The following is a 20,249-nucleotide window of genomic DNA, read 5'->3' as shown; positions in this document are numbered from 1 at the left end:
TATTCTGCCCCTTTTAGACGATGTTTGTTTCTGTCACAAAGTCCTTAAGATGTGTCGAAGTCCTCTTTGCTCTTTGAGGTCGACTCTCTTGCTGCTTCGGCGCATCAGGCGTTGCCGTAGTAGGTTTAATCCAGTCATAAAGCAGAGAAGCATCCTGTTCAAGTTCAATCCATAACTTCACGTGTGACACATGTCTCATCTTCTTTATGCCGTTCTTCTCCAGCCATACCGATGGACCTTTTCGGCTGATGACAGTGTATGGTTCAGGTTCAAATGGTGTTGACAGTTTGTTTTGCTTTTGCTGACGTAACAATACTCTGTCTCCTTGTTTCACTTGACTTTCTTTTGCTCTTCTGTGTCTGTCTGCATCTTCACGTCCCTTCTCCTTCCTCACAGCATCAGCCCTCCGAACAGCGACATCATCCTTTGTTGGATTTTGTTGGAAACTTGTGAGTTCCGGAAGTTTGGTTCTGATTTGACGGTTGAACAATAACTCAGCTGGACTGCGGCCTGTGACACAATGAGGAGTGCTTCGGTAGGCCAAAAGAAAAACATCCAGCTCCGCCCTCCAATCCTTTCCTTCGGCATGAGCAGAACGTATAGCCTTACAAAGCGTTTTGCTCTGTCTCTCAACTTCTCCATTAGCTTGAGGCCAATATGGTGTGATGCGACGATGTGTGATTCTGTTCTCCTGTAAATACAGCTTGAATTCTTTTGAGATGAACGGAGTGCCGTTGTCTGTCACCACACTTTCTGGGAGACCATGAGTTGCAAATAAATGTTTCAAACATTTGATTATGTTCATTGAAGTGGGGCTTTGAAGAATGTCAGCACTCACCCATCTGGAGTAGTAGTCTGTCACTACTAAGAGGTGGTGCCCTGATGGAAATAGTCCACACATGTCCATAGCAAGCATCTGCCATGGTTTCTCTGGGAGCTCCGTCCTAACAGTAGGGACATCTTGTGAAGTCACAGTGTTGATTTGACATGCATGACAGGATCTCACTAAGTCTTCCACTTCTTGATCAATGCCAGGCCACCAAACTTTGGTTTGGCCTTGATGGCCTTCATGAGCTAACATTAGCGTCTGTCGTCGTGCTGCTAGCGGCATCACAATTCGCGAACCTCTCAATACAATCTTGCCAACGGTACAAAGTTCAGTTTTAACGGTTTGGTAGGCATGGTCACATTTCCTCCAGTCACCACTTTTCATACAGCTGCGCACAACGTTCAAAGTGGGGTCTGCTACTGAAAGTTCTTCTATCTGTTGTGGAGTGAACGCATGTGGCACTGCGTGCTGAGTCACCCAGTATACATGATCCTCCATCGTTCCGCGTTGCACAGGATGGTTGACAGTTAGCCGTGACAATGAGTCAGCAGAGTTCTGTGGTCCTGGTTTATACACAACCTTAAACCGATAGGGCTGCAGCCGCAGAGCCCATCTTTCGATTCTTGCTGGCGGTTTGGATTTTGGTGAGTATATGGTTTCCAGAGGTTTGTGGTCGGTGACTAAGACAAAGTCCTTTCCATATAGGAAAACATGAAATTTCTCACATGCCCAAACTATGGCCAGAGCTTCCTTTTCAGTTTGGGAGTAGCGCTGCTCCCATAGACTGTAAAAAACAATGGACAGATCGAGCACTGAGGTCCCCCATTGGAAATGCATTACTTCCTCTCCTCGCGAAAGTAGGCCGCCGCTTTACCGTCAATTCCTGAAATGGATACCGCCTTTTGCAAACAATCTTCAGCGATTGGTCTGAGTCATAGCTGAGTCATCGAATCTACAGGAAGTACTGTCGCCAATCAGGAGTGAGATTATTGCAACCGTCTGCTGCTTTCCACACCTCTACCATGAGACAGCGGGATGTAAACAGCTTATTCTTTAATCACAGCGGCTCGAGAGAATTGTACAAGTCATTGTTGAAGCCTTTGAGGGAGAACCATCCCAACATTTGATTCTGTCAGCGGTCCTTTGGGATTTACTTACATTTATTCCTTTTTGTCGAGATAAAAGGAGCATTTGGGAGACGCCGCTGGAGAAATGCGCGTGTCCCTCTCGCGCGCGCCGCAGCTTTTCAGTTGTCATTCGCGGCCAGGTTAGAGTCTGATCAGATGCACGTGAGAAGCGCGTTCAGCGGTATTTAAAATAAATAACCATCCTAACAAGAGAACAGCTGGATCTTTTTTCTGTTTGAAAATACGACCAGGTCCTTTTAATTTTGTCCGCTCCTCGGATGGCTGCGTCTAATTCAGGCTGAAGCTGGAAAATTGCAGCGAAGCCTAAACTTTGGTTGGTGATTTTATGCGCATATATGTAACTTATAATTTATAAGCTACAACCAAAACAGTGAAATAACGAAAAACGAACGTTAAACAAAGAACCTGACTTAGAACTGGTGCGGACCAGTGGAATCCGACTGTTTAATTAAAACTTTAACATCTCCTGCTTTTTTTAATATTTCATTAAAAACAGTTTGTTAGCAGCTGTGGGAAATAGCTGCTCTTGTTGTTTCAAACTGCTGCATCGGTACATTCCATTGAGGAAAACAACAGTAGAACAATGACTGGTAGGTACATTATTGAATTGTAAAGTAAGTGTTAAAAGGTCTTCACGACCCATTGATGAAGTCTGCTCCCATTGGCTACCCGTCATGTGTCAATCAAATGCCCCAGACGGTCGACGTCAGACCCACAAACGCTTATTGAGCCATCTGATTGGTCAATTTATAACTCTAATAACTTGTGATAATTGAAAAAAATCTTTAAAAAAAATTAGGATTAGAAAAAAGAAGTTAATCAGAAAGCAGCAGAGGAAGAATGATTATTCTGACATATAAAATGAGTGAGAAATAACTGTCTGTTTCTCAATGTAAGTCAATGGGACTTTGGCCTTTTTGCAACCCAGTGGTACTTCCTATATGGAACACGGAAGTAGGGGGGCTTGCTTCGTCCAGTTATTTTATATACAGTCTATCGCTGCTCCACATCAGACAAAGCTCGACTTGCATAGTATACAGGTCTGAATGTTCCATCACTTTGCTGTTGACTCAGAATGGCTCCTAATCCCACAGGACTAGCATCAACAATCACCTGTGTTTCAGCCTCCTGTCTGAAATACGCCATTACATGGGAACTGGTCAACTGTCTTTTTAACTCAACAAATGCATTTTCCTGCTCAGAACCCCATGTCCATTTGCATGACTGTCTCGTGAGTTTTCTCAGTGGTTCCGATGTTGTTGCGAAATCTGGGATGAACCTGCCACAGTAGTTCACGAGTCCTAAGAAACTTCTTACTTCTGCAGCGTTTGTTGGACGTCGTGTGTTTTCCACAGCTTCGATCTTTGACTGGGCTGCTCCAATTCCGTTTTTGGATAAGACGTGTCCCATGAATTCCAGCTGTGTCATTCGAAACTGACATTTCTTTCTGTTGATTGTCAATTGATTCTCTTGGAGTCGTTGCAGCACTTGGTGGAGTCTTTCGTCGTGTTGCTGCATGGTTTCACCTGAAACAATGATATCATCAGATATGTTGTGTACACCGAAAATCCCTTGGAGCACCTGTCCAATGATGTGTTGGTATATTTCCGGTGCAGATGAAATGCCAAACATCAGTCTTTTATAACGCCATAGTCCTGTGTGTGTGACAAAAGTTGTGATGGATCTGGATTCTGGCTCAAGCTCTATTTGATGATATCCCCACTTTAGATCTAACTTAGAAAAGACTGTGGCTCCTGTCATTTTCTCCAGGATTTCATCTATGATGGGAATGGGGTGTCTTTCTCTTATTATAGCCTCATTTGCCCTGCGCATATCCACACACAGTCTAGGCTCCTTCTTTCCATGCACAACAACCAATGGTGAGACCCATGGAGTCGGTCCGTTCACCCTTTCGATGACATCAGCATCTTCGAGTTGTTTTAGTTTTTCCTCCACTTGCTTTCTCAAGCTAAAAGGAACTCTCCGTACTGGCTGAGCAACTGGCTGCACACTTTTATCTATATGCAGTTTTAGTTGGAAGTCTTTGAGCTTTCCCAAACCCTGAAAACAGTCTTTGTACTTGTGCTCAAGCTCAGTAGTGAAGACTTTATCATCATTTTGCTGGACTGAGTTCACCTGTTCAAATGGACCGATGTGTAGAAGTCCCAGCTTAATAGCAGTCTGTCTGCCTAACACACAAATTTGTGCTTCACGGACAACTTGAATGGGTGCACTGACAGCTTCTGACGTCTCACTAGCTCTGAAGCTAGCAGAAAAGACACCTTTAACATGGAGTGCTTTCTTTGACCCAAAGGGATAGACTTTCTTCACTGGGTTCTGTAGCTCAATGTTGCTGCTCGATTTTAACAGTTTAAAGATGCATTCTGTCACGATGTTACATGAAGCTCCAGAATCTATCAGCATCTTCACTGGTTGGTCATTTATCAATACTGTCAATGTTCCCTCTGCAGCACAATCTTCGATTGTAAACACATGATCATCTTCACTGTCACTGTGCTCTTTCTGAATTTCTGTGGTAACAACCCTGTTAACTTTGTGTGTCATCTTCGTTTTACACATTTTTGCAAAATGTCCTTCTTTTCCACAGTTGTTACACTTTTTATTTTTTGTTACGGTGCATTCTCGACTTAAATGTCCTAATCTTCCACATCTGAAGCATTTTATTCTGCGATCGTCCGACACTTGCTTTTGAGTGGTGGAAACTCTTGGTTTACTCATTTTATCTCCTTTTGTGTAACATTTCTTGTCCACTGCATTTACTGTTAGCTTTTCCATTCTTGCAGCCTGTTGATCTGCTGTTTCCGTGGTTCTTGCTATTTCCAACAGCCCTGCAAGTTTTAAGTCTTTCTCACGTAGCAGCCGTCTGCGCAACGTGTTTGATGTGCACTTGTCAATCACCTGATCACGAATGAAATCATCTCTGTTGTCTCCAAATTCGCAAGTTGCAGCTAGCTTTTTTAATCTGCTCACAAAACTGTCCATTGACTCTCCTTGTGACTGCTCTGCTTGCCTGAACACGTGTCTTTCGTACGGAATATTCTTCTGCGGTGTGAAATAATCATTCAACTTGTTGACTGCAGCTTCGTAGCTATCCTCATTCACATTTCCGTCCAAAGTAAAGAAAATGTCTTGAACTTCCGCTCCTGACAAATGCAGCAATAAAGCTCTTTTCCTTATATCTTCACGGACTCCTGAGGCAGCTAAATAGAGTTTAAAACTATTTAGCCATTTCTGCCAACGAACTCCGACGTTAGCTGAATCGCTATGCACATCAAAGGGAGCGACCGCCGGCAAGCTCAGCGCCATTTTCACTCACTTTTATCTTTCTCCCGGGATCTTTATTTTCGTCTCGAAACTTTGTCTTCGTGTTCAGCACAAGCTACATCCTCGTCGCCATTTGTAGTGTTTCTCTCTCATATTAACACTAATAATCCACTCGGGTCTCAGTCGCAGTCACCATGCTTTATTTCCGTAGCTTACCAGCCCGCACATGCTCAGTACATACATCCGTGACGTCATCAACAATCGACAGGGTTTGTTGCCATACACTACATGATCGAATTTTGGAACAAATTTACCAGGGAACTTTTTGATAATGAAATATCAAATGCCATTTATTTTATCACTTTAATTATGTTACAGAATAAAATGAAACAGAAAAAAATGAAAAATCCAGAAAGAGAATGTTCAAACCAGTCTCCACTCCGCTCTGAAGTTCTTGGTCCAGGCTTTTGATTTTTAGAACTTTCGGGGCAAATAAACTAAACGTTAAAAGAAAAAACACAGACATTTCTTTTTTTTTTTTTACGTCTCTTTATATAAAAAAAATACATTTATAAATAGACCAAAAGAGATATGAACATGCTGCCGAACAAAACAAACAAATCTAGGAAATACAAGTTTAAAAAAAAGTTGTGCTACCTCCCTCTTCCTCAAGCTGCAGAAAGAAATAAACATAACCAGATAAATAATTAATGGCAAAACAGAGTAAAACAGCCAGGCAAAAAAACACATAGTAGAGAAAATAGAATGTTTTTAATTTGTTTTTGATATTTGTTTTGTTCATACTTGTATAATTTTAACAGGATATATTTTATGGTTATCAAAATCTTTTGGGTTATTGTGTAATTGTGTAGTGTAATTTCCCCACTGTGGGACAATTAAAGGTTTAATTTTAATTAAATTAATTTTAATTAATTAATTAATTAAATTAATTTTAATCTTAATTTTTCAAAGGAAAAAGAACATGAAAGTAAAGAAACTTAAGTGTTTTTTTTCTTTTAACGTTTTAGTTTACTTCTAACTTGTATAATTCTGACTAAATTTATTTTTACAAAGAATAAAATATTGAAAGTTCTCAAAGGTTTAGGTTGATTTATTCTGGAATAATATTTCTGTCTGTTTTTATTCATAATTATGTTAAAAAGTTACATTTTTATGAATATCCGGTTCAGGACTTAGTATCAAATATTAATAACTTCAGGTTATAAAGGATCATTAATTTCATTGATGTAATCCAATTTCAAAACATCCACAGACAAATCATTTATATTAATCAGTAACAATAATCTCAATATTTTCATTAAAAAGACAATTTTTTCAGATTGTTTCATCAATGATTGATTATAGTTAGGGCTGTCAGATTTGTCGCATTAATTACGCGTTAATCTGACATGTTATTGACGCCGACAATTTTTTGAGTCAGAGAATCAAAGTTGCAGAAACTCTCTCAGTTTGAATGTTTCATTACATACATGGTTCTTCAGTGTCCAGTTGCAGGTTGATGAGGTGATCGGCGTGATGCAGGAGAACATCTCCAAGGTGATCGAGAGGGGCGAGCGTCTCGATGACCTGCAGGACAAGTCTGGTGAGTCATCCCCATGTCTCTCAGACAGCTCAGATAAAGGTGCAACAGATCTCCATATTACATATTTGTAATAAAGCATAAAATATCTAAGAACAAACACACACACACGTATATATGTGTGTGCAGGGGGGGAGTGGGACAACTTTTAAGTCCCTGGAGTTTAATGGTCAAGACCAACCCATTTTTCGCCACATGAAAAAGTAGGCAAGCATTTACAATGTAAAATATTTTTTTTATTCCAGTTGAGGGGGGGGGGGTCATAAATAACAAACAAATAATTATAATAAAAACTTGTGGTTTAACAGAAATATTTCCCTGTATGAAAATGTGAATGAAAGGCTAAATTGAACTTTTTTTTGAACATTTGAAAAAACATCATAGTAACTCCAGAATCTACAACATAAGTCACCATATAAGAAGTGAACTAGTTTCTTCAACCTTATTTGTTACTTTGTCACAGTCAATTGACATAAGAATTGATTTTTTCTGTTGACATGAGCTTAAATGCCTCCAAGTGGTCCTGACTGAGCATGCTCCAGCCTGTTTTTTTTTTTTTGAACTTGTTTTATTTTATTAACATTTAGTGCACATCAGTAATCATATAGTACAAAATTTACAAAAGTAGATACAAACTTAAAATTATTTTCTTCAGGTACCTGTAAATGTAGTAAAATCATAAATGTAGATTCCATCTAACCTTTGGATTGTTCACAATGCCACATTTCTACCTATAATTTGTCCATTTACATTCAAAGATAGCTTCCCATCGTGGCTCAAGAGAAAAGAGGAAGGGAAAAGAAAAAAAAAACACATAAAATAAAAACAAAAAAAACATTAAAGAATGGAAACATATGGAAAGTCAGTCTTTTCCCTATCTTGCCCCCCCACTACATGGGCCCCCTTATTCCCTTGAAATATATGTTAGAACTGGGAGCCATTTATCCCTAAATATATCACTTTTCATTTGAAGTCTTGCTGTGACTTCTTCCATATTGTATACATCTTTCAGTTTGTTCTTCCATTGGGTAATTGTGGGTGGTTGTGTCTTACACCAAGAGGCTGTGATCATTTTCTTTGCGATGAGCAGCAGAATTCTTAACAAAATTACAGTTGGATCTAATATTACTCTTAATTATGCCCAATACAGCTGAAGTTGGCTCCAAAACTATTTTAATACTCAAGCAATTTTCAATTTCATTTTGCACCGCTTTCCAGAAAATGACCAATTTAGGACAATCCCAGAATATGTGAGTATGGTCCCCGACAAGACCACATCCCCTCCAGCATTTATCTGATGTCCCAATAAATTTCGACACAACTGCAGGTGTCTTAAAGAATCTAACTTTTGTCTTCCAATCGAATTCCCTCAGTGTTGGGCTGTTAGTACTTTTTTTTCCCTCTTGAAGTGTTAATTTCCAGGCTTCATCTTCAATTATGGTGTTCATTTCCAATTCCCATTTTCCTTTTATGTGCTGTGTATCTTCGGTGTTGGCTGTTTGTAGTATCTTATAAATATGAGATATATGTTTGTTAGTAATTTCTCTTTTGATTATAGATGTAAAAAAAAACTCAAATTTTGAAGGTGGAGCTAGCAGATTTGCCAAAATATTATGTTTATTAATATAGTGTCTTAGTTGTAGATATTTATAAAAATCTTGGCCTGGGAGATTATATTTCTGTTTGAGTTGCTGAAAGGACATTAGGTTTCCATTTTCAAACATTTGACCCAATGTAATTAAACCGTTTTTAGCCCAGTTGTTTAGACTTGGTGCAGGTGGGAAATTCAGGATTATGATGGATTTGTATTAATCTGTACATTGAGTTGGGAAGCTTCAGGGTCCTTCTAACTTTCATCCATATAGATAGAGTGTTCTTCACCAGTTCATTCGTAATTTTACTTTTTAATCTTATAGTCTGACTTACAAATGGTATGGTATCGAGATGTACATTCGGACAGTCGCCCTGCTCCATACTATACCATATTGTTTCTTCTTCTTGGGAGACCCATGCAACCATTGACTTAATCTGGGCAGCGAAGTAATAATTTATTAAATTTGGTATGTTCAATCCACCCAATTCCTTGGGACACATGAGTATTTTAAATTTAATTCTTGGATGTTTGTTCTGCCTGATGAATTTGGAGAGCATTTTATTAAGAGCTGCAAACGTGGATGTTGCTATCTTTATTGGCAGTGATTGAAAGAGAAATAGTAATCTTGGTAGTATATTCATTCTGACAGTTTCTATTCTCTACCTATCAGTGAGAGGGGTAAAATGTCCCATCTATTAAGGTCTTTTTTTAGATCTTCCATTAGTTTGCCATAGTTGGACTTAAATAACTGTGATATTTGGGGGGTAATAGTGACTCCAAGATATTTGAATCCCCGACATTTCATTCAGAAATTAATGTTGTTTGAGAGGGTAGTGGGCCATTGGCCCTTTAACATCATTGCTTCTGATTTTGATTGGTTTATTTTATAGCCCGAAAAACTTCCATATTCCCCAAAAGATTCCATAAGAGCTGGAATAGATGTAGCTGAATCACTAATATATGTTAAAATGTCATCAGCAAAGTGAGAAATTTTGTGTTCTGTCTTATTTTTGTCCTCAATCCCTTTAATTTTATTGTTCATTCTGATTAATGCCGCAAGAGGTTCAATGTTAATTGCAAACAGCAGGGGGCTCAAACAGTCCCCCTGGCGGACTCCTCTCTCCAAGCAAAAAAAATCAGAGCAGCATCATTAACCCTAACACGTGATTTGGGGTTTTGGTAGATTATCTTTATCCACTCGACAAATTTTGGATGAAATCCCATGGCTAAAAGGGTATTGTCCAGAAAATGCAAATTGACCGCATCAAATGCTTTTTGAGCATCAAAACTAATTACCATAGAGCTTTTACTATTATTTTGTGCTTGCTTAATCACATTTAGGGTTCTCCTTATATTATTAACACTTTGTCGACCTGGAATAAAACCTGCTTGGTCTGGGTGGATCAATTTTTGTATGTATTTTTGGACTCTTTTAGCTAGAATACTAGTAAGTAGTTTTAGATCATTACATAATAAACTAATGGGTCTACATCCTTCACATTGTGTTGCATCTTTTCTGTCCTTATGAATGACTGAAATGATGGCTTCTGACCATGAGTCTGGCATTTCCCCATTTTCAAGAGAATAGTTAAAGATCCTCATTAATAATGGTAACAAATTCCATTAAACATTTATAAAACTCCCCCGGGAGTCCATCTGTTCCTGGGGACTTATTGTTTTATAGTTTTTTAATTGCCTCTCTAATTTCAGTTTCTGCTATATTTGAAATCATTCCTGAAGCTTCTTCTGTAGACAGAGCAGGTAGGTTAAGATTGCTGAGAAAATGCTCACCTTGCTTTTCAACTTCCTCATTGTTTTGGTTTGGCTCCTCATAAAGTTTTTTGTAAAATGATGCAAAGGCATTGGCTATGTTTTTGGGATGATAGTTGTATTATTTGTGGGGTCATTTATTTTGTTTACCATTCTGTCAGTCTCTTTTTCCCGAAGTTGAAAAGCTAGAAGGCGGCTGGCTCGATTCCCCATCTCGTAATATTTCTGTCGAGAAAATCTTAAGGCCCCTTCAGCTTTGTATGTAAGGATCGTTTCTAATGTTTTTCTAGCTTCTTTTAATTTGAATAGTGTGTCTTTTGCACCAGTATTTTTATGTTCCATTTCTAACAGCTTTATTTTTTCTTCCAAATACATTTGTTCCTTTAATTGTAGTTTCTTAATCTGGGATAATATTTGAATCATTTTTGGTGGAGTGACATCTCCATTGTCATTTGTTTCCAGGTAATCTGTCAGGGTTTGCTTTAGTTCTTGAATTGCTGCTGTATTGTTAAGCAACGATACATTTAGCCTCCAGTATTTAAAAACATTTTCTTTATAGATATCAAGCTGCAGATTTACTGAGGCGTGGTCACTCAATGTTATGGTTTCTATTTGGCAATCTAATATTTTATGCATATGTTGCTGAGAGATACAGAAGAAGTCTATTCTAGAATAGCTATTATGCACATTGTTGAAAAAGGTAAAGTTTTTCATGCTAGGGTTTTTATGCCTCCATGGATCTCCCAGGCCAAGTTCTGTCATCATATCGTTAAGCATTTTAGTTTTTTTAGTTTGTGGACCTGTTTCTGCTGGTGTTCTATCAATTTTGCCATCTTGCACAGAGTTAAAATCTCCTCCAATTATTATTATACCTCTGGAATTTTCTGCTATCATGTTTGCAATCTCTTTGAAAAATTTATCATCACCTTAATTTGGGGCATAAAGATTCACAATGGATAGTTCCTCCTCCCCCACTCGACCTATTACCATTACATACCTCCCAAATTTATCTTTTATTACTTTTTCTACTGAGAAAGCTAGTGACTTATGGATCAAAACAGCCACTCCTCTTTTATTACCATATGATGAGCCAAATGCCTGATTTACCCATTCTCTTTTAAGTTTTTTGTGTTCCAACTCACTCAAATGTGTTTCTTGAAGTAGAGCAATAGAACAACACATCTTTTTTAACTGGTTAAATATCGTTTTTCTTTTTATAGGATGATTTAAGCCGTGGACATTTTATGTGAGAATCTTTAAACTGCATAAGGTTCTTCAGATGTATATTTCTTCTTTGGTTATAGACAATATTACCTGACATGTACCTGACAACTAGTGAATGCACTTTTGGTAAGTTTTTCAAAATAATGTTTCCACTAAATAAACTGAACATTTTCAACAGTTTGTCAAACCGACTTTCAAACAGTGAACAAACCACACAAGCGTCCTCAAAAATGGCCGCTGTGAAAGCGGTGGAAGGTGACGAAAGTCCTCCGCATGGTAACACTTTGTGTAATGGCAGCAGTCTATCAGCACGGGGCTCTGCAGGTTGCCTTGGCAAAATAGTTGTTAAACGAAAAAGTAAATATAACAAAAATAACAAAGGTATCTTACTAACCTCTAGGAAGGGGCAAAGGAATCCTCCTTAAATATAATCGTAATTAAACATGTTTTCACTAGCCTATTTATTTATCTTAAACAATGCAATCTGGATTATATGCATACTATATATTTTCAATAGTTTTATTATTTTTTTGTTACTTCTCATTTATCCATCACCCCTTGAAAATGACTGCAAGTCCACGGTGCTCAGTGCTCCTTCTCCGCCTTTTTTTTGCTCAGGTGATCCAGGTGTTGCGCAGCATCTTCTCCCGAAGGTTCTCTCTCTCATCCACTGTGACATGTATTCCCATCTGCTTGAGGGTTGGTGCTACCTCTGAGAGAGTAGAGAACATATTCACTTCAGTACTCGTGTAGATCTTCAGCTTGGCAGGGAACGGAGAGATGGCTTTCACTTTCTTCTCTTTAAGTTGTTTAATCACTTCCCTCACTTCTTTGCGCTTCTTCTGAACTTCTGCGGTGTAGCCCTGGTCAAAAAACACCTTTTTGTCTTTGTGTACAACTCCATTGCTCTTCCAGGCCTCTTGCAGTATTCGGTCTTTCACTCTGTAGTCCCAGAATCTGACAATAATGGACCTCGGTGGCTCAGTCTCCTTCGGTTTCGTTGTCAGTGATCGTTGCGCTCTCTCCACACCGAGGTCCAAATCCGCTGGTAATTTCCGGGCTGTGCGGATCATGGCAGTTAAAAATCCAACCATGTCGCTCTTCTATTCGCCTTCACGTATACCGTACACGCGAAGGTTGTTACACCTCGGTCTGGATTCAAGATCTTCGCATTTAGCGGACACTTTAGCTTCTCCTTGTAGCAAGTAACGAATCGCTCTTTCATGGCGGTGCTGCTGGTCTTCGGTGTCACTTACTCTTTGATGTGTGTCCGCCATTTGTTGTTCAAGTATCGTACGTTCCGCGAAATCTTTCATGGTGGATTCCAACCTTGCCAATGTAATTTTGGTTTCTTTACACGCATCTGCATGCTCCTTTCTGAAACTTTTTAGCATTGCTTGCATTGCCACCATGTTTTCTTCCGGTTCGTCCATGTCCGTTTCGTCAATATGCTCGCGTTTTTCCTCTTTTCGGGAAGATCTGGTCTCTAGTTTTCTTTGACTAGACATTTGAGCTTACTTTTTTTTGTTAATTTTTGGCAAAGTGTATGCAGGTTTTCTTTCCTTAGGCTAGTTTTGAGGTATTTACCCGGAGCGTCGAAATCAAGCTGCGTCCTTTGTCATGACGTCACCGGAAGTCTTGCTCCAGCCTGTTTTTTAATGAACTTCCGAATGAAGACAGTTCTCTGACATGAAACCTATGGAAAATAAAAGCTGAATGAGAATGTGTATGTCAGCCCAATATCTGTGTATCCACCTGTGAAAACGTTATATTGTGTCAGTATTAGGGCTGAGAATCTCAGAGTCACTCCTGATACAATGCGATTCACGTAACAATATTGCAGTATGGTAAACATTGCAATAATCAATATATTACCTTGGTAATTTTTGATGTATAACTATTTTAAACACAAATATATTGTTTTATTTTCTTCTAAATCTTTTACATCCTGGATCGACTACTTGCTCTGATGACACTGTTTGGGCAAAGTTTTCACTCTGAATTTTTTTACGTTGAATTTTTAAGCCATGGAAATTTTAAGTCTCGAAATTAAAAACACATATTTTTTTAAGATAGAAAATATTTTTGGGAGCATAAAATTTTGCTGTTTAAAAAGCAAGGGTTGAAAAAAAAATTCAGGATAAATATTCAAAGGTTAAAAAAATTCAGAATAAAAATTCAGGGGTTTAAAAAATTCAGGAAAAAAATTCAGGGGTTAAAAAAAATTCAGAATAAAAAATCAGGGGTTAAAAAATTTCAGAGTCTGATGGAACTAAAAAACTTCCATACCGGAGCGTCAAGCTATGAGCGCGCTATCAATGAACCTTAAGAGGTTATCTGTATGCATTTGTAACGAGATGAGATCTTTTGATTTTAATTACACAAAATATTGGCTGTCCTTAAGTTTATTTCTCCCCCTGAATTCAGTGTTGGGTTGGTATCCCCTCCTTAGATGTTCTTCTTCTGTGGTTTCTTCTTTATATGTTGAGCGCTTCCTTTCCTTCTCCCCTTCCTGTTCTACTGTCCGTTGGGAGAGGTGGGTAACGTTAACTAAATGAATCCTCATTTTATCTTAGTTATGCCCATAATCCTGTGATCATTTGAATTCTATTACTAAAAAATAAAAAAAACTTGAAAGATTTTGACATTTTATTTTGATGTAAGGATTAGCCAATCTCCCTCTACCTGTCACTCTCATTGTAGGAGCTAATACGGGCAGCTAACACCGTGATTTCTGTGTCTTTCCTTTCTGGAAAATGTCAGATCCGCAATAAATGGAGTTGGTCTCCGAGGGTGCTGCAGTGTTTCCACATCATTTATTCACATGAACAGAATGCAGAATCGATCCGGTTACACATTCATTCTTTGCATAGAAATGTATTGTGCATGAGACTTTCTTGGATGGACAGACTTTAAATGAAGAATGGCATCAACTTATAACATCTTCTCCTTTTTCGGTCCACCTGCTTAGGATTGGGTTTGACTTCCTCTTACCTTTACAGTTGGTCTGAGGTTTTTTGCTGAAATTTCAATAAATGAATCAAATCAATCTTTTTTTATGTAGCTCTTTTCATAAAAGAGGATAACACAAAGTGCTTTACAACAAAAGCAAAACAGTATAAATGATGTATAAACATACATGAAAATTAAAATTGAATTAAAGCCCCCTTCCCCAGACCAGCCCACAATTCACCCATCCCTTTCTCCCCACCAGTGGGTGGGTAGAAAGGGATGGGTGAATAGGAAAATAGGCTGAGCATGTAAATTGGTTGTTGGAGACTAATAGTTGGGACGTCCCTTTCAATGAAGAGCTGCAAAGCTAGCCAAAGGCAGCATCCCAGACAGGGTCCCGCCTCACCACAGCTAGGCGGTGATGCAGGTCCCCATCCAGAGCCACAATGGCTGCCTGCCGCGGTCCTTCCGTGTTCCGTCAGGATCTCTGTGGCGTCTCTCCGAAGAGCAGGAAACTCCATGACGGAGCCCAGGTCAGGTGGAATCTGCGCCGCAGAAGGAGCTGGGGTATCCGCAGCCAGGCTAGCGAAGCGGTTTGAGAGACTCAGCAGAGGAGGCTTTTGAGTCTCATCAAAACTCTCTCTGGGCAGCCGGACAACCACTTCTTCATTCACGGATCTTTGTTTCGGAGTTGAGAATGAACAAGGCCGTAGGCAGGTGGAAGGATCCCACAGGGTGGTGTCCTGGAGAGCGACGTTGAGCGATGTTAGCTGCTTAGACTAGGCGAAGGAGACATCTATGAACTTGGAAAGCAGTGCGTCTTTCATTTCCAGCTCAGCTTTTAGGGGACGGATATCATCTTTAAGCTCGGTGATGATTGCAGCAGTTTTACCCAGAAATTTTGAGTCCAGTTCATTTGCTTTATTTGTTTTTTGTCCTGAGTCCGCATCTGGACTCACCGCTGCTGCTCCGCCATCCGCCATGTTGGTTTCAGCAGAAGCAGAATGGCTCTGTATCTTTTTTGACATGTTGGCACTAAACATGAGCTACATATCCCATATTCACATCGAGGACATTTTTGTGCTGATGCAAAAGCTCTTCAGGTGAAAGTTGTCAACTGCAAAGCTGTGGAGGGCTTTGGCCTAAAACCATTTCAGTATTTCTTTAGTAAATGCTGGGGAATTTATGAGGAAAAAAAATGTCACAATGCTAATGAAGAGCTGTAGAAAGTTTAGTCAATTATGTGTTAAAAATGTGCATTACAGTAAAAAAAAGAATCCCCTCTTAAGTTTTGACCTCTCAGAGAGTGGTCAAAGTTTGATCAAACCTGTTTGTGTTTGTAAAGAAAATCGTCTTTGGTTTTGGAGCTACTTACTGATTAAGTGTTCCTCCGGGTGTGTTAAGAAGAGCATTACCCAAGTCTCATCCTGTTCCTCAGTTAGTCTGTACACTTGTAGGGTCTGATGCTCTGAATCTCTCATCATGAGTCTGTGAGTGTCGTGTCCCACACATGTAGTCTGCAGGCACTTTCAGTTTACACTTTGAATGGTGAAACAGCATGCACATCTGGAGCTCATTTTTGTTATCTTTGTGAGCAAACAGTTGTGTGGCTGAGATCTTCCAATCAGTCAATCAGAGGTTGACCGCTCTACCTCTGCTCCACGGGTCTTTGCTGTAGTGTCAGGCTATAAAGAAGCCCTTGGTGGAAACAGCAGACTCTGAAGAGGGGTCTAAAGTTTGAACCTTCCTGTTAGCTTTCAGGATGTGTGGCATGGGCTGTCACAGCAGTGACAGAGGAGAATTGACTTGGAAGTTTCTCAGCATTTCAGTCCCCTAGAGTTGACTTTGACCCAACTGCTCTTAAGAACAAATCAAGCAGAAGTGCAGAGGTGGGCTGTTTTTTACTCGAACAGTTTCCAAACAGAAAGTTTGTTTATGTTGACATTAACAATATTTATTTCCTCCTCATGGCTACTTTCTTGGGCTGCCACTGTGGGATGTGGCAGAGAGTCTATCAGACAATGCATCCGCCTTCAGCAGCCGAGCCAAACAGCTGCACAGGAGGATGTGGTGGAGAGACATGAAGGTGGGGCACTGTGACACTCAGCGTTGGTCCAGTCTTGTGAGCAGTGTGTTGAACTGTCCTTTCCTCCACAGATGAAGATCATCATTGCACTGGTTGTTATTGCTCTGCTGCTGATTATCATCAGTGAGTATTGGACCAGGAGAGACTTCTGAACTTATTGAATGGGAAGAATGTCTGTCTCATTTGAATGTTTCTTGTAGTTCCAGTAATCCTCAGATATCGTTAGCAACTGATGAGGAAGAAAAGGAAAAACCTGTCTCACTCTTTTCTTCCTCCAAACACCATCCACCTGCACACAGACTGCAGGTGTCTCCCCCACACCCAAGGTTCTATCCTCACTGTTCCCCCAGTTTTGCTTTGACAGCTGTATTTCCACTTGGATGCTTGGACTTCTCCCATCTTATAGAGAAAATGGGACAAAAAGGGAGTCTTCAGGAAACAATTTGGAAGAAAAGGGCATCTCTTGAATGTGATTGTCTTTCATTCCATGACACCTTTGGCCTTTTTCAGCACATGTGAGGGGAAATCAACAGTGAATGTGGCAAGGAAGACCCTGCTGCAGCTGGTTCTGGCATCTTAACGTGTAGCAGATGGACCTCTGATGTTAACTCACCATTTCCCCTTTTTGTGAACAAAACACACTTTTTTCCTACCTTTTGAGAGCTGAAGAAATATCAGAGCTTCATCTGTGCTTTTCATCTAAACAAAAAGCCCTCAGTTTACTTTTGAGTTATGTTTCCTCATCATCAAAGATAATTTCATCTTTTCTGGTAGCTGTGTTTCAGTTTTATCCTGCAGAGGATTGGTTTACTTTTTTCAAACATTCTGGAGCTCTAGGATTTGCTCTTTGGATGCTCTGCTGGTTTACATGTAGCATTACTGTTTTTCTGTCTGACATTTTAGGATTTGGTTGTTATGTGATGCAAACCAGAGACTGTAATGGTGTAAATGTGACTGGAATAGCTTGGCATTGTAACTTCATTATTTTTGTCTAATTTATTTTACTGTCAATATTTATTGTACTGATTATCTGTAATAATCTGCAAAATACTCTGGCTTTACGTTGAAAGACTATAATCCTTTTCGCTTTGAAGTAAAGTAATTTGAAGGAGCACTTTTGTACCCTGTTCTTGTTGAGAATTAATGCAAGAGAGAGAAGTTGATGGAAACTGCCATACCAGCCCTTCACCTCTGAGCACATTTTAGAGCAAGTCTGTTCAATGCTTTTAGCTGCTCATTACTTACTACATGTTAAAGTGGTTTGCAACTTTACTGCCATGGTGGAATCCCAACACTATTCTAAAGCTGGATCCCATGAAGGCTTATTGCTCTAACAGACCTGCTGCTCTTCTCTCACAGCCCTCAGACACCCAAATAGCTGTGTCCACAGAGATTCATGACTTCACAAAGAGGAATACACAGGTGAGACAAAATGCTGTACCTCACTACTATGACAGCGCAAACAAAAAATATAACAATAAGATAAAAAAAAAAACAATAAAATAGAAGCCAGCATTCAGTTATTAAAAAAAACTTGTTCAATTATTAGAGTAAAATAGAGGGAGTATGGGCATTTAACAAGAGAGAATTTCACAAATTACATTTAGTTTTAAATTTTTTATTAAAAATGTATTATGATACGGGTTTGTGTCTCATTGTGTACTTGGTTTAATAAAATATCAAAAGGTGGCGTATCATCCATCGAATGAAACTTTTGAAGAAGAAAACATTTGCAGTCTTAAGTATTGTTTTTGTAGTCAAAAGATTCGGCCCTCTTTCTCTTTTTTCTCATTTTCAAAACAAGCAAAAAATGTTCCTTATTGTAAATATCTTTATTATAAACACCAGGAAGTGTAGGATTTTTTTTCATGAAAGCTTATATATATTTAGAAAAACATGTTTTCATAATGATTTTATTTAAATATATGTTAAAAACTCCAAAAACATGATTTTCACTGGAGGGGGACTTTTACCTCTTGGATTTTGCCTTTCCTTTGGCAAACAGACCACAGGGTGATGTCCTGTGTTAATCCCATCTCAATAGAAGCTATTGATGAAATTAACATTCAAAGAAGTACTCTGATTTGAAATACTTTAGAGCAAGGATAGGCAACTCCAGGCCCCAAGGGCGACAATCCTGCATGTTTGCCAACATCCCTGCTCTGGCATGTTCTAATTGGCTGGACACACCTGAAGCAGGTAATCGGTCATGAGTAGGGCTTGGATATGTGGAAGTAATGCAGACACAGCCAACCTGTAATCTTAGATCAGCCTTCAGTGGGAGGTTTTGGTTCTGAATTTCCTAGTTAAAATTGCCTTGGGTGGGTTGACATAGATTGTGCAGGTTTGGCGTTGGTTTGGCATTTTTTCTGTCATCAAAATACTTTTCAACCCAGATGAGCGGTCAGGGGAAGCGTTTGAGGCAGTACCGCACTTATCATCCTCAACATCACTGTTACAGCCCCAATGGGTAAACCTGCCTCATATCGAGGTGAAAACACAAAATGGGACCACAACCGTAAGAAAAAGGAGCATAGTTTATTAGATAAAATAAATTCTTTCCTGAAAAAGAAAGAACCAAAATGAAATAGAGTGCTGGTCCAAACAAAAAAAGACATAACAAAGGAATTAGAACCTTGGCCAAAGACTCTGGCGCTGGCGGAGGCCAGCTGCTTCTTGCAACAGCTCCTGCACTCTTGTCGCTATTTTCTATTTTTCCAACTTTTTTCTTTCTTTACGCAACTTTTTTGTATATACTACTTCAGTGTGGAGCACTGCAACAGACTCTGCTGTTTTTTTTCACTTTTTAAAATACTTTTTAACAATCCACGTAACGATGCACGGAGCAGACCGCGTTCGCGTTGTTTACAGCCGGGATCATCTGATTGCGCTGCGCCCCACTGTGGTTCCCCCCAGCGACAAACACCAGATCTCGCCGGAGATACTGCGGAAGTGCCGCAGTGGAAACCGCGCTGGGAAAAAACGCCGGGAAAAGAAGAGGTGCTTCAGACCGACTCTCCCAAATAAGATGAACGAGTTGGCGGCGTTAACACAGCATCAGCGGGAGTACAGAGAGAGCAGCATCCTCATGTTCTCAGAGATCTGGCTCACCCCGAACATCCCGGACTCCGCTGTTTCGCTGGATAACTTTCACCTCCTGAGGGCCGACAGGACAGCAGACAGCGGTAAGAGGAAAGGAGGGGGGCTGGCTGTGTTTGTGAACGTTAGGTGGTTGTTAGGTTCAAACAACCTGAAACTTTTCTCTGAAAGGAAGACAAGAGAGGGGTCAGTTCTTAAATCAGATTTTACTTGCACAAGGAGGACAGACAGAGAATGTTCAAACCAGTCTCCACCCGCTCTGAAGATCTTGGTCCAGGGTTTCCATATTTATAACCTTTCAGGGGCGGTCTTATTTTATTTACATTTGCTGCTCTCAAGGTGTGGAAGGAAAAACAGCCTCAAACTGGTTCTACTATCATTAATGTCATAGTTCAATGCAATAGGTCGGCGTCAGCATCTTTGAGTATCTGTAATGTGTCAGCCTCCAGACAGCCTTCAGCTTAGGATGACTGCATCCTTCCAGATACCAGCTGAGCATGACCTCAAATGAGCAGAAAGAGAAGAGAGGTTAAAGTCATACAAAGCAAATATGAGATAAATGTATGTACAACTCTTATCAATTCCCCCCTGTTTATCACATATTTGCTCAAATTCTCACATCACCTGTCAGCCACTCCCTGGGAAGGTTTTCAGCTGGAGGA

General features: G+C 39.7%; 1 protein-coding gene across 3 annotated transcripts in view; it reads left to right on the top strand.

The window, feature by feature from the left end:
• Window positions 1-20,249, top strand: part of myoc (myocilin) — a 74,915-nt gene that overhangs the window by 30,305 nt on the left and 24,361 nt on the right. For 2 of the 3 annotated variants that reach the window (XM_036215350.1, XM_036215349.1), the window contains 2 exons: window positions 16,409-16,488; window positions 16,560-16,611. The exons of the other annotated variant lie outside the window; for it this stretch is intronic. In XM_036215350.1, coding sequence (XP_036071243.1) covers window positions 16,409-16,488; window positions 16,560-16,611 — 132 coding nt within the window. The remainder of the gene's footprint in view (window positions 1-16,408; window positions 16,489-16,559; window positions 16,612-20,249) is intronic. 3 annotated transcript variants of the gene reach the window in all.

This window comes from Oryzias melastigma, linkage group LG14 (genome assembly GCF_002922805.2).
Source record: "Oryzias melastigma strain HK-1 linkage group LG14, ASM292280v2, whole genome shotgun sequence".
In the NCBI taxonomy this organism is placed as follows: Eukaryota; Metazoa; Chordata; class Actinopteri; order Beloniformes; family Adrianichthyidae; genus Oryzias; species Oryzias melastigma.
Note: the sequence above shows the minus strand (reverse complement) of the source record. Positions and strands in the feature narration are given on the sequence as shown.